Genomic DNA, 15,346 nt, shown 5'->3' with positions numbered 1-15,346 from the left:
TGAAAAAGGGGGGTATTCACTCATATACATGAAATGAATGAGAAATAAACCTAGATGATGAAAGTGAATGCGAGATAAACATAGAAGCCAAACACAGCCTAGAAAGGCCACCTTGGTAATGAGCAGAGGTGAGAAAGCAACCATTTCAACCCTTCCCAGGCTGCTCGGGGCCAAAGGCCAGGCCTTCCCACCCTCTTCCTGTGCATGGATGAGTGTCCCTCACAAATGCTGGCTCTTCTGTTGTTGTTTTTGGAAAACAAATGCTTCCTTCCAAGGTTCCCCCTCCCATTTAATATCCGTGCTCAGGACTCTGAGTCCCTGGACGCATTACGATGGATTTGTCCAGGTTTGAGATCTTGATTTCATGATTTCCTCCTCATCTTCCTGGTCTCTCCAGAGCCCACTGAGTTATAACACAAGCTTCCACAGACCTGGAGGATGCTTAGATGGTCCCACACCATGCCTCAGTCTTTCTCTATGTTCCCTCTGCCGCCAGGATGTGGTTTTCTGCAAATGTAGTTTATTCTCATTGTAGTCACTTCCCAGAACTATTTAAAAAGGACAAAAATGCCACCAGACCCAGCCCTTGCCCTCTACAGAGTTCCCTATCTCATTTTCCCGTCCATGCTCCTTTCTCATCTCAAGGACTAGGTTTAACTCCCCACCCCCAGCCTGGAATCAAATCTCAGATTAACTTTTAAAAACACATGCATCCTACACAGCATAGCAAGTTGTTTCCTTAGTATGACGCCGGCTGTGAGGTCAATGACAAGCCACTGCATTCTATGACTATAAAGAAAATCTGGGTCATGTGACTGAATCCACAGAAGGATGTCAGAACTCTCCACCTGTGTCAAGTCTGGGGCCCAGAAACATTGGGGGAAAGTTCTTTCTGTTATATCTAGAGTATGGTAGGAGCCACCAATTGGCTTTGTTCTCCTGACTCCCTGGCCCACCATATTTACAAGCAGAATCTGTCCTGTGCTAACGAGTTGCTATCTGGCACACCATTCAATTAGTGTTTTGATGTCTGAGCACATGCGCGCTTCCCATTGTGCCTTTGACTCTAGCTCTCAGAGAGCGTAGATTATTTCTGTGCCCTTCAGTGTCTCTCCAAAGACTCTCCTACTGTGGGATTTCCACCAGGGTTGGCTGCCTATTGCATCAGCAGGGAAATTGATTGGGGGACTAGAATATGTCTAAAAAGATTTGAGCCCTGGCTGGCATAGCTCAGTGGATTGAGCTTGGGCTGCAAACCAAAGTGTCGCAGGTTTGATTCCCCGCCAGGGTACACGCTTGGGCTGCAGGCCATAACCCCCAGCAACCACGCATTGATGTTTCTCTCTCTCTATCTCCCTCCCTTCCCTCTCTAAAAATAAATAAAATCTTAAAAAAAAAAGATTTGAGAACACAGACACAATAACAAACTCCTGTATTTCCATAGTACTGGTTAAGAATTAGATTCCTACAATAACCTCCTGAGAAAAATAGGGCAGGTATTAGTATGCCCATATCAGAGATGAGACAACTGAAGCTCTAAAAGATGAAGTGACATCCCCACATCGTGTAACAAATAAGTGCAGGACCCAGGCTAAAACTCTGATCTTCTGAGGATTGTCTAGTGAAGCCTCTACCACACTATGCTTCCAAAATAAATAGGAATGAGGGTGGGAAAAACCTAAGTGCCCGTCAACATAAGAATAGATAAAGAAGATATGGTGTGTATTCAGGATGAAATATTGTCCAGCCATGAGAAAGAAGGGCATCCTGCCACTTGCAAAGACATGGGTGAAACTTGAGTACATTATGCTACGTGAGGTAAGTCAGAGCAAGAAAAGGACTATATGATAGCACTTATACGTGGAATCTAAAAATCTAAACTTTGCAAAGACAGAGAGTAAAATCTTGGTTACCAGGGAATGGAGAGAAGGGAATAGGACAGATGTTCAAGGTCAAAACTTGCAACAAGTAGTAAATAAACCCTAGAGATCTAATGCACAGTAGAGTGCATGTGGAACATACAATAATATTGTATTATAATCATCAAACTTGCTAAGAGGATAGAAATTCATTATTCTAACAACTAGAAAGAAAAAATAATTATGTAATGTGATAGAGGTGCTAATTATTGCTACAATGGCACTCATATTACAATAGATAAATGTATCAAATTAGTACATTGTATACCTTAAATTTACACAAGGCTATGCATCAAACATATTTGAAGTATAAAAAAATGCAAAAACAATTTTAAATGGAGGGAAACTCAGAGATAGCTGTGTTATAATATACCCTTGCCTTAATCATCTCATCTACAAATTCAAGTGCAGGTACCACCTAAACTATAGGTGGTAAGTTCCAGCGGGATAAATGTTTGGGGGCATATAAACTCTGAGAGTGATAAGCTCTCAAAGGTACGAGCTTGCGAAAGGACCAGCAGAAACCAGAGGGACAGAGACAAGCACTGCTTGGGGACTGAGTCTGGGAATGAGGAAAAGAAGAAAGTGACAGAGAAATGAGAGATGTGGAAGGGTGTTCAAAGAACAAAGAGCAAGGCAAGGAGGAGGCATCAGGAGAGAGAGGTGGAAGGGAGAGGGAAGAAGGGAAGAAAAATCATGGGAGTGAAAGAAAGATGGGAAAGAAAGACAAAGAGGGGCGAGTGGAAGAAGGACACACTTCTGTGTCCCTAGGTTTCCTGCTAACAGGATGGTCCTAGCGGACAGAAGCAGTCACATGGGCATTAGAGTTTTGCTCACCTTCTTTCCATGGACCAGCCAGCAAAGATAAAAACATAGGAAGTAAGATACACATAGAATGAGATTAGCAGAACATTAGATATTCAGATAAATTAGAGAAAGGAGAAGAAATATACATACTGAAGTTAGAAGGCAGACAGAAGAAAGAGAAGCAAAGGGTTGGCCAAGTTAGGACACCATTGGAGAAAAGCAGGAGCATCTGTCCAAGGCTATGGCTTGGGTCACATTGCCAGCAGACTGGGAGAACATCAGTGGAGGGGGAGCAAATATCCAGAACAATGATGACACATTGCATTTGAGGACAGCAGTAACAGGAGTGAAAGGTTTAACACTAGGAAACAAAGGACACAGCAGTACAATTGAGGGAGAAAAGATCAGTGTAGTCCTTATAAAACCTAAACACTCACACATGTGACCTCAAAACATTTTATTGGCAGACATTTGTGGCTAATATCCATGTCTGTGTTTGTTCATTGTTAAATAGTCTTGTGTCCACCTGCCATGGAGGTACTATCTATCATAATGAGCCTGTAAAACACAGAACCCCAGATTTTATCCTCCTTGAGGAAGGGATTCATAATGACATCACACATGATGGTACTTGATGAGTGAGCTTTGAAGGGGATGGTAAATCTGTTGGTAATGAAGACAGTGTAAGCACAGCCAAAAAAGCTCATCAGAATGGTGTTGCTGACTATAAGGACACTAATGGTACTGAAGATGGTGAAGAAGGCAGGTGACACAGTGGTACAGAAGGTAACAAAAATGGAGTTCTGTCATTGATGGGGAGGGTGGAAATTACGGGAGTTAGAATGATGAAGATGATCTCCGAAGAGCTCAGTCACCACTTGTGAAATGACAGTATGGGGGAGTGGGGCGGAGTGTATGACAAGGACACAGAGACGGAGACAAAGAAGCAGAGAGAGAGAGACAGATAAAGACAGAGATCACCATAGATCACTCATGGTCAACCTCAAAAGCTACACTAGATTATCATCTGCCCCAGGACCCTTCCTAGAGACGTCTCAAACGGCCAAAGCCAACATCCACACGTATCCCCTAAAATGCCTAAGAGAAAGAGAATGGTGAGTCTGTGGCCTTGTTTTCTTTCTGAAGGTGTGTTCTGGATTTTGTTTTACTAGAAGACCATCACCTAGGAATTCCCTGGGAAGGTTTTTAAATTATACATAGATTATACCTGCAGAAAAGGATGCCAGAAACCATCTAAACTGTGCAGCCCAGATATGGGTCACAACCTTCCGGGGATTTTTTTCACAATACTGATGCCAGAACCTCATTCCTGGCACCCCCCGCCCTCCCGCAAAAAAAAATCAAAACCTCAAAGTGGGACACTGGTATGAAATTTTTGAAAATATTCCCAGATAATCTTGATCAATTCTTCTGATTGGGAGAGTTCTATTTTACAGACAAGGCGAGCGAAACCCGCCAAACACAATACTTAGTGGCAGAGTCAGAGCGAGAACATTCACAGCAAGGTGGCTGCACTTTCCCCACATGCTGCTGACCCAGTCAGCATGGCTTGCTGTCTGCTCTTATTGCTACAATCACTTTTTAAAAAATGCCTGGCTGTGTTGGGACCCCAAGGGGAAGGAGAAAGAAGGCACAATGGAGAAATCGAGAAGCTGGATCAGGGTCATGTCTGGCTTCTCGTGGAGCCCATCCCAGGTGGAGCTCTGAGGTGAGAGGATTTCCAAACCCAGGCCTCTCCCCACCCTAACTCTCTCTTCCTGTCCCACCCACATCATTGCCCCACACTTAGGGTCCCTGGGGAGGTAAGTGTGACTTCAACTTCACAAAACCCATGTCCCACCTCACCCTGTCCCCAAATCATCCACATATATGCAGCCCTCAAGAGGCCCCCAAACCCAGAAGAAACATATTCGTACTTTCTTGGTGGGAACTTTGATCTTCAAGAACTCTGCCTCTCTGGCCAGCACCTGCCACGGGGCGTGTATCCGGACAAAGATGGATCCTTGGCTTTTACTCTGTAATGTACAAAGGAAGAAGAAATAGAAATGCTTATAAGAACATACCTTAAATTTCTGGCTCCCCAAACCAGAAGCCCCAAGTTGGTATTTCTCCAGTTTCTGGGGTTTGTTCTCTTTAAGCTTTACCAGGGGTCAGTCTCCTCTTCCCCATACCCTATCCAGAAATGTTCTCATCAAAGCCCATAGGGTAGTGTTCCCAGAGTGTGGTTCCTAGGGTTTTGTGGCTTCCTAGGCTTTGGGGGAAGTTAAAACCACTGTGTTCACAGATTTGAAATGTGAGCAATTATGATTTTCATAAAAATCCTGTTAACTGTTTATAGCAGTAACTTGCCTTACCTCTGCCAGCATTCAGTGACAGCTGCCACTTGTCTCCACTCACATGTTTTCACTGCCGTTACGTTTGTATTTTTGTTCTACTGCTGTGCTTGGACACAGCCCCAAATCACAAAAGCAGTTCACCTAAGCCTACCAGTAATTCTATAAATAATAATGTAAATAGTGTAACTCCAAATCCTAATGTAAACATAAAGCATGAGCAGGGCTCCCGTGTGCATATGGAGTGTGCATGTACGAGTGTGTTCCAGGTCAAGTGATTCTGTGAGTACATGGATTCCACACAAAAATGGAAAGGAAGGAAAGGAAATGCAGTGATGGGTATCTGAAAATTAGGTCTTTTTTTAAGTTCTTCTTTATTTATTCTTAGAGAGAAGGGAGGGGAGGGGAACGAGAAGGAGAGAAACATCAATCTGTTGCCTCTCTTACATGCCCTGACCAGGAATCCAACCAGCGACCTTTCACTTTGTGGGATGACGCCCAGCCAACTGAGCCACACCAGTCAGGGCTGCAACATCGGTCTTAATGACTCAACAGTCCGTCTGGCCCTGACTGCAGTGTCTTTTATAAAAACTGGTCAGATTATGACATGAAGCCATCAGTTTCTACTCACCTTCAAACAAAACCTCAACTTTTTTTTCAGAACAAGAACACACAGGAAAAAATACTTTCTGACAATAATTTAATTAATTTTGTCCACAAAGAATGAAAGAGACCCGAACAACTAGGAAAAATAGACAAAAGCCCTACCATTTGTGTGAAGCGTCTAAAACTACCTGAAAAGTTCATCGTGAACACTGTGGTCACAAGAAAGTAGAACAAAATGCTAGCAAAGTTCCTTCATCAAATGACTGTTGGAAATCACCTCAAACCTATGCACCACAGCGGGAAGGTGTCCTGGTGTGCTAGCCAACATGCCACTAGGGCACAGCCTCTCAGGGGCAGAGTGGGAAGGGGGGACCTAGGAAGTGTGCCCTGTAGAGACAGGCTTACAGCTTCTCATTCCACTCACCCCCTGAGAACCCATGCTACAGGAGGAGAGGGCGCTTTTATTAAATGACTGTGTATTTTGTGAAGCAGGATGCACAGAGACAAGCACTGGGAAAGCACCAACTCTGTGTACAGCAAAGACGTCACTGTTCACATAAAATCAGTGTTCCTTTTGGAAATCATTCCCCAGCTTCATTCACAGAGACCAGTCAGTGGTCAACCACTCACCCTCCGGTCTCAGTTTAGTGTTGAAGGTCATAGTGGAAGCCATCCACCCACAGCCTCTGACCATCTGTCTGCCTTTCCAGTGTGCCAGGCAGAGAATTAAGGAACAACACTGTTTTCTCCACTGAAGTACACTGACTATAATGGTGCTCACATATGTTTTAAAAATGACAAATAAAATCAAAGGGCATTTTATAAGGCTCATAATGTAAATGAAGACTATTCCTATGATTTTTTAAAGATTTTATTTATTATTTTAGAGAGAGAGGAAGGGGAAGTAGGGAGAGAGGGAGAGAAACATCAATGTGTGGTTGCCTCTTGAGCGCCCCCTACTGCAGACCTGGCCCACAGCACAGGCACGTGCCCTGACTGGGAATCCAACCAGAGACCCTTTGGTTTGCAGGCCTGTGCTCAATCCACTGGGCCACACGAGCCAGGGCTACTTCTGTGATTTTGAATGGTGGTTCTACAACATATTCAGTAATCCACACATCTAGAACCTACCCCTTCTTTGGGAATAAAAGCTGATGATTTATAAAGGAAAAGAATAAAAAAGAAGTCAGGATTTTGCAAGAATATTGAACTATGATATGAAAGTCAGGGATACTCTAGAGTTTACAAATACCCGAAAAGAATAACAATAACCACAGTGCTTATTTACTGAGTGTGTATCATGTGTCAGGACAGAGTCGGGAGGTTGTGTGTCTTAGCGCACAGAATAGTCACAGCCATGCTGTGAAGCAGGCACTGTCACCACCTCTATTCCACAGCTGAGGAAATCGAGGCAGGAAATAGTTAAACAATTTGTCCACAGTGACACAGTGCGACAAAAAAAAAGTATTTTAATCCCGGCCGGCTGCGCTCTGTCTGATGATTTCCACCTCTCATCAAAGCCAGGTGTGACATGCCAGTGAGCACAGTTTAAAGCCACACCCAAGGACTGAAACAGGACATGAAGACATGCTTTTCTGACTAGGACTGAACCAAAGCATGGATAAAGAATCTACAAGGCAGCCCTAAGGTGAAGTAACCTTTCAGCGGCCAGGTGGACATAGTTGCTGCAAAACACTGGAAGTAGCCTCCAGCGAGAAGTCTCCCCAACTTCTCCGGCCATCTACAGTTGCAGTATCCAGAACTACTAGACAGAGTCATTGATCACTCGCGGCCACTTCTAACTGTAACTTAAGATTTTCTGATTTAGTGAAGATAAGAAGTGAGAAAAAAGGCATCTCTAAAGCTGACCTATGGCCCAGCTCTTCATTATGGCCCAAGAAACAATGTCTTTGGTGAAAGATTGCAAATAGTACCACCCTTCTCACTAAGATGAAATCAATACTATTATTGATTTTAATATATTTTGTTTTGTCTTTATTTGTAATTTATGGTGGATTTTTTCTCAATTTTGTATAGAATTAATGGCTCGAGTATGTACCAAATGTCCATTAAGTGGCTGCAGATGTTCAAAGTCTGAGACAGGACTGGAAGGGCCAGGGTCACACCCCATGGCCTTAGTGGCAGAATGCTAGCTGTCCCTGACAGTCATCCCCCTTTTCTTGATTTGTGAAATAAGCACATGGCATCTAGAATCAACACTCTACCTATCTCCCTTGCAGTTACGTGTAACCATAACACTAATTTCCAGCCAATGCGGTGTAAGCAGAAGTGATGTAAAGCATGTTCTGGCTACCCTCTTCAGAGACAGCAAATACATGACTTTTGCCCCTTCCTCTTCTTCCCTACCCCTGATCTACTGCCTAGCACATGGATATAAGCATCTTAGACCTGGAGATCAAAGTCAAGGTTAGGAATAACAAGGTATCAAGAGTCTTGATTCTTTGAACTGTCACAGCAACCCTGGGCTGTCTTCCGGATTTTTATGTGGAATATAAAATTCTACCTTAGGTAGTTAGCCATTGTGAATTTAAGAGACTTTATCATTTGCAGGCCAACTTTATACTAATGCAACATTGTTCCCAACGTGAGGGCATTAGCTGCCTCTAGCGAATTGTGCTTCCTCTCCCTTCTCCTCAAACAGAAATTGTTTCAAGTGAAAATAAAAGCTAGAATGCAATTTTGTGGTGCTAACATCTAGTCATCATGTTCCCTTTATGCCATGCAACACTATTACCTTCTCCTAAAAAGAAAAACTTGAGAGCTGATGTGAAATATTAGCTGGTGTGACTGGCTATGTTTCCTGAAGAAAAAACAAAAATTCCTGAGTAGAATCAGCACCGAATGCAGAAGCCCTTTCCACTAACCGAGGAATCTAACATCGGGGGTTAACACAGATTGAGCTAGAAAATAACAAGAAGAAGAAAAGGAAGAAGAAGGAGGAGGAGGAGAAGCTGAAGGAGAAGAAGAAAAAGGAAGAAAAGCTCCTTGTTCTCTAGCCCCCACAGACTTCCACTCTGCCCTGTATCTGGATTCTTTGAGGCACAGTAGGGGGTAGAAAGAGTGGGCTTCAGATTCAAACGGAGTAAGATTTGAATCCTGGATTTTATAGCCAAGCGTCATTGGGCAAGTTGCTTAACCATGTATGTCTCAGTTTCTTGATCGGAATAAGGAAGATGAGATACACCTCAGGACTGTCATGAGAACCGGAGGTCAAGCACGTAAGGTCTATATTATTCGGCCTAGAATGCGGACCATTCAATAGATGTCAGCCATTACTGACAAAATGACTGTTTCTTGCAGGGACTGTATCTGAAACTTCTTTTGTGTTCCTCAAACATCCAGCACAGCACTGGACACACAGTAGGTCCTCATTACATTCTTGCAATTAACAGAAAAGACTTAGAGAAAAACATTCCTGTTAGATTAAAATTGTGGAGAAGTCATCCTGGTGTACTGCCTTGAACTTTTTTGGTTTCTATTTGTTTGTTTGTTTGGGGGGGTGTTTTTCCAGTTTTTTAAATCTAATTGATATACAATATTATATTAGTTTCAGGTGCACAATATAGTGATTTGACATACCTTACAATGGGATCGCCCTACCAAGTCTAGTGATTAACTGTCACCCTGAAGACTCATCACGATGTTATTGACTATGTTCCCCTTCACCTTTTTCACCTATGTTCCCACCACTGTTTTCAAAATGTCTCATGGACCCTAAAGGAATTCACAAGTTCAAAATATCTTCAGGATTTGTGAACAAAATCAAAAGACATTATCTTCTGAACCCAACACAAATATAACCAAGTAGAAAAGATCAATCTTCAGAGCACATAACTCATCCTTAAAACAGATTTTGTAAATAAGCAATCAATGTGATTGCGAGATAGGGTGTGTGGCAAACAGCTGTGACCTGTAAGGGCTACAAGGACTATCATGGAGATACTTAGACCAACCCCCAAAAGATTTACAGCTTAGAACTGGCAGAAGACCAGCTCTATCCAATATGGCAGCTCATTTTACCACATGGTAACCCCTAGCTTCATTGTGCACTCATCATACCACATTAGCATGGGGTACCACATACCCCACACTGCCATAATCAGAAACAGAAAGTCCCTATAAGGACACAAAATGACTGATGGGGCTCTTCCAAAACATCTCCATCCCTTTCCAGGGAAAATCCCAAATATTTCTCCACCTTATTGAATGCCCTGCCCCTCAATTAAAAGAACTTCAATAAAAAAAGGTAAATCCCACTAGGGAAGGGCTGCTGTGTCTGTGGAAGAGCCACTCTCTATCTCAGTGCTTCACTAATAAATTCTCTTTCACTTTAAACCCTACACTAGCTTGTCTTTGCATTCTTTCCTGTGAAAAGCCAAGTACCCACACTGGATTGCAGACCTTCAGGTCCCTGGGCCCCTGGAATTCCTGCCTCATCATGAGGGGCTCCAACATCCCATCAAGCAACTAAAAGTTAAGTCCACGTAAAATGAGTCATGACATAATTTGGTTCTGGTCATCAGAGAAAGGAGAACCAGTGCACAAAGATTTCTCTAGGAAAGCCCAAGCATGCCCACCTGAGGGAGGCAACTATTTCAGTGGTCAGAAATGTGAGATCTATGACAGGGCAGGAAAATCGCTCCGGCTCAGCTGAAATGCCCAACCAATGCGATGCAACGTCTTTCGGTGTGCTTTCACTTTCATTAAATCCTACAAATTCCGTTCCTCCAATCCCTAGGTATCAGGGAGAAGACACCCAACAAGAGAGTGTGAGTACTCTCATCAAAAGAAATAAACACTCTTCGATCATAACCTGACTCTCGTCTTTCTCAGTCTTTTTTAAGTTGTGTTATCAGTTTGCTTCCTAGACCTGCTTGCCACTAAGTAAACCAACAGAAAACTGAGCTCACAAAGAGGCAAAGCCAGGTCACCATCTTGAACTTGTGTGCTGCCTAGTCAGTCTCTCACTCCCTCCCTTTCTCTCTTCCTCTCTGAAGTCCCCTCAACAGCAGGCTAATCACATGTACGTTCTCTAAGGCACTAGCACCTCTCCCCCTCCTCCCTGGACTCCAGCTACACAGCCTTTCTCCTTGGTTTCCAACTGCTCCTACCAGCTTCCCACCTTGGTGCCTCCTCATCCAGCCAGCCTCCTACTTCAGAACCTCCTCAAACTCTGTTTCCTTCACTGCAAAGTCCTCCCCACCCCAGATCCAGCCAAGTCCTAACTGGGTCTCAACTGAAACATGACTTCCTCCAGGAGGCCCTTCCTGAACCCCTTGGTTCCCCTCTTGCCTGCATAGCTCCTGTCTTCCTTCACTGTTGCAATTACCGTACATAGGTGTTTGATGTTTGTCTCCTTGGCTAGACATTAAGCTCCAAGAGAGAGAAAAAAAACATGTTTTGTTCTATGCTTTGTCCTCAGCAGCCAATACAATGCCTGGAATATAGTAAATGCTCAGTAAGTATGTATTACAACTTCACTATATCTATATATCTATATATATAGATATACACACACACACACACACACACATATGTGTGTGTATACATATATATGTATGTGTGTATGTGTGTGTGTATATATATATATAGATATATATATCTATATATATATCTATATATATATAGATATATATATATATACCTATATATGTATCTATATATATATATATATATATATACACACACACACACACACGTAGAGAGAGAGAGAGATCTATTTGGATCCTGTGACAAATGTCTAAAAATTGGCTACCATAGTCCAGAAAGTAATTGGTACTTTTGGCCAACCAAATTTAAATCTAGTTCCAATTTAAGAGAATAATGTATTTCTCCTTAAGTGCTATTGTTGAATCCTTTCTGATGCTGACAACTACAGTTATTCAAGTTTCCATCTAATCAGGAACCTTATGAAGAACTGGCAGGAGGGCCCCTCCATTCTAATCCGTAGCCCCTGGTCCTCACAGCATTTGCAGATCACCGCTTCCTCTTCTAGAGACCTCCTGCATCAGCACAAACCCATTCTGGTACTTAAAACAACAAACAAAAAAACATCCTGAACTGAACTGGAACTGGGTATACCTGAAATCTCTCTGCCTTATAGGCTTATAAGAGTGTTATAGCATTAAGGAGAAGAATCAGGGATACTCTGGAAAATAAGAGATGTCAACTGTAAAAGTCTTTGGTATCTTTACTTGCCAAACATTAGACTTCCCTGATGATATTCAACATCTCCATGCTGATAGCTCAAAGCAGAGCCAGCTGATGGACACAGTGAATCTCATAAGAGTGAGCTGACTTGGCCAAAGGATTCTGGAGATGAAGAAATCTCCAAGGACACTAGGACACTCAACATATCTTTCTCAGGTAAGAGATGAAGATCTGGAGCTCAAGAAGCTGAGTTGCTTGGGCTTGCACATACAACTAGTTAGTAGCAGAGCTGGGAATGGAATCCAGGTCTCCTGATGCCAGGGTCCATCCCATAGTGCCAGTGAGGAAGTGATATCACATAATCCCAAGGGCTCCCAACCCATCCAAGGGCAGCCTGAAGCCCCTCCCTTCCCAACAGATTAGGTAGATGAGGGATGGAGGAATAGCGGTGAGAGGGGGCTAATTGCACTCCTAGCCACCTTTCTTCGGTGCTCCAGCCACTGCCCAAGGCCCTCTTTGGGGACTATGGGACACACGCTCCTGCTGGTGAAAGTATCCATATTGTTTATGGCTTGCTGTTGTTATCCAAATACTGCATGTGGCTTCACAAGACCACGTCCTCCCTCTAGAGAAACAAGAATGAATGGGAGGCAGCCCCAGCCAAACACTGGAAACCGATACTCCACAGCCTCCTTCCCACACAGCCCTGCCAAGCCACCTCAATACTGACCCCAGACGCCTGAGTGTACTTTGGTCCCAGGCCCTGCTGTGAGCCCAGAACATCAGCTGCAGCACATCGTGGCCCAGGAATGGAGTTGGCAGAGGAAGGGCGGGAAGATGAGCATGTAGACAATGAAGAGGGGCAGAGCAAGGCAGAATCCTCTAAGGTATCAGCAACCCAGGTCATCTTGGATCAGCAAGGACCAATGGCATGTGGTCTGACAGGGAGCATGAGAGAAACCCCCAGGGCCTCCCACATTCTCAGATCATCGTGGTTGATGTTCACACAGCTGGAGGAGTTATACCAGGTGGTGCTGAGGCTGTGTCCAGGGCAGCCATCATCACAGACTACAGAAGGGTGTGGGGTGTAGCTCTGAGACTTTTGAAATGAGAGCAGGAAATAAAATGGTCCTTACAACGGCCCCATTTAAGGAACACCATGTTCTACCTGTACCATCATTAAGACCAAAGTCTTCACTTCTCTTCAACTATCAGGAACTTCCACCCTGTGGCCAGCGAGCAGACTTTGCCTAGACCGCACCCCCCCCCCGAGTCACACGAACCTGGAATTGAGCACAGGGAAGGATGTCCTGACAGGAGGAGGAAAGATGAAAACTTGCTTTCCTGGGAGGCCCTGGATGAGAGCAAGGGCCTCTCCTCTTCAACCCTCTCCCCACCAGGCCCCAGGAAGGATGGGCCAATCATCAGCAAAGGTGAAGGGCAGGACCAAATGCCCACTGAACCCTGTTCCAGAGAGCCCGAAGTCCCAGCAGCATGACCCCTCTCACAGAAAAGGCTTCCCCTAGTTCCCAACCAAATACTGGGGACAACCCAACCAGGATCCTACATAAATAAACACTCAGCCATTCTTGTAGTATTTTTTAAAGCAAAAAGCTATCAACAAAGTTCCTAGAAGGGGAGGGCATTCTTGGCTGAGAGGATCCCTTGGGGCAGCCACCACAATGGGCAGGTGTCCAGAAAAGATGATCTCTGGACCTGTTACCACAGTCCCCACTCTATTCTTTACATGTCACTGCACTCCAGAAGGAAGCCATCCAGAACACCTCTGCTCAAGGCCCAGGTGAAGATGAAGTGGTAAAGGAAACACAGGAACGCTTAGGAGTCAGACCTTCTTGCACAGCAAGGGCTGAGAGAACCTGCTTCCCACCTAATCCCTGAGCTGCAGTGGTCCCCCCAAAGGCAGCACAGCACCCTAGAAGGAGTACTATAAGGGGAGTCACAATAGAGTGGGGCTAAGTGTTTCCCTGACATCATTCTACTTCAAAAATCCCACAGAAGAAATAAGGGGAAATCTCCACCATGTAGGATAGGTCATGGGAAACATGGGTACTAGGGCCTGAGTACTTGGTCTTCAGCCCCAGCTCTGTCACTTACAAACTATACCACTTTGGATGTCACCAAAGCTCTTGAAACTCAGGGCCATGTTAAAATAATTGTAATGAACAATAACGACACCTACAGAAGAGAAGGATGGACTCTTCACAGGGACCCATGGAATCTTTCAGGAGAAAGATATGTTCATTATCTTGTTTATGATGATGGTTCCACAGGTGTATACATATGTCAAAACTCAAAATATTTAAATATGTGCAGCTTATGATACATCAATTATACCTCAATAAGGCTAGGGAAAAAAGATTTGCAAAAATGTAAAACAATGCCACACTTCTCATAATTTTTTGTCTTGAAAATTATCATTTTCATTAAAATATGTTGTTTATATTAAATAAACATTATTGTTTATTTTAAAAAAGATTTTATTCATTCACTTTTAGAGAGAGGGGAAGAGAAGGAGAAAGAGAGGAAGAGAAACATCAATGTGTGGTTGCCTCTCATGCACACCCTGGTGGGGACCTGGCCTGCAATCCAGGCATGTGCCCTGACTGGGAGTCAAATCAGCAACCCTTTGGTTTGCAGCCTGCACAAAATCCACTGAGCTACACCAGCCAGGTAAATAAACATTACTTATTTAATAATGTTTTATATTTTAGTTTTTAATTACTAAATATTTAAAAGTTACTTGTGATTTCATGATATCTCATAAGCAAATAAAATTATAAACATGAAAATATTTTGCAAACAATAAATATATACATATATGTGCATATGTGTGTGTGTGTGCATATATATGTACATATTTTTTTAAGAGCAAGCTCAAGCCCCTGGCTGGCATAGCTCAGTGGATTGAGGGTGGGCTGCGAACCAAAGTGTCGCAGGTTCTATTCCCAGACAGGGTACATGCCTGGGTTGCAGGCCATGACCCCCAGCAACCACACATTGATGTTTCTCTCTCTCTCTATCTCCCTCCCTTCCTTCTCTAAAAATAAATAAATAAAATCTTTTTTAAAAATGTATTAGTTTGTGGTGTTCTCTCTCTCTCTCTCTCTCTCTCTCTCTCTCTCTCTCTCTCTCTCTCCCTCTCTCTCAAAAGGAAAAAAAAAAAAAGAGCAAGCTCACAGCAGCCACTTCCAAATCTCTGCCTTGGCAATCAAAGGGAAAAGCTGCCCCTGCTCCTTGGACTACAGAACCCTTGACCTCTGCAGGGATCCTTCCATGCTTCTTGGATCCCACCTGAGAGAAATTATAGCTGATTCATAGTTCTTGGCATGTACCTGAACACCCAGTGAGGTTAAAGGTAATGGAGAATGTTTCTCTTTGGAATTTACAATGCAAATAGTAACAGGCTGAACAAAATTCAGGAGCCAGAGACCAAAAATCCATGAGCACTGAAGATACTGGCAGAAAGGA

The 15,346-nt window shown here is 43.6% G+C and overlaps 1 protein-coding gene across 7 annotated transcripts in view; it reads right to left on the bottom strand.

The window, feature by feature from the left end:
• The window catches only part of ANO2 (anoctamin 2), a 318,934-nt gene that overhangs the window by 236,127 nt on the left and 67,461 nt on the right, over positions 1–15,346 (bottom strand). For 4 of the 7 annotated variants that reach the window (XM_036019420.1, XM_036019422.1, XM_036019424.1 and 1 more), the window contains 2 exons: positions 4,664–4,762; positions 2,757–2,759 (listed from right to left, as the gene is read on the bottom strand). In XM_036019420.1, the coding sequence (XP_035875313.1) occupies positions 2,757–2,759; positions 4,664–4,762 (102 nt within the window). The remainder of the gene's footprint in view (positions 1–2,756; positions 2,760–4,663; positions 4,763–15,346) is intronic. The other 3 variants (XM_036019421.1, XM_036019423.1, XM_028532648.2) reach the window with 1 other exon arrangement.

The sequence above is a fragment of the Phyllostomus discolor genome, chromosome 2 (assembly GCF_004126475.2).
Source record: "Phyllostomus discolor isolate MPI-MPIP mPhyDis1 chromosome 2, mPhyDis1.pri.v3, whole genome shotgun sequence".
In the NCBI taxonomy this organism is placed as follows: Eukaryota; Metazoa; Chordata; class Mammalia; order Chiroptera; family Phyllostomidae; genus Phyllostomus; species Phyllostomus discolor.
This window is presented reverse-complemented; position numbering and strand designations above follow the sequence as displayed.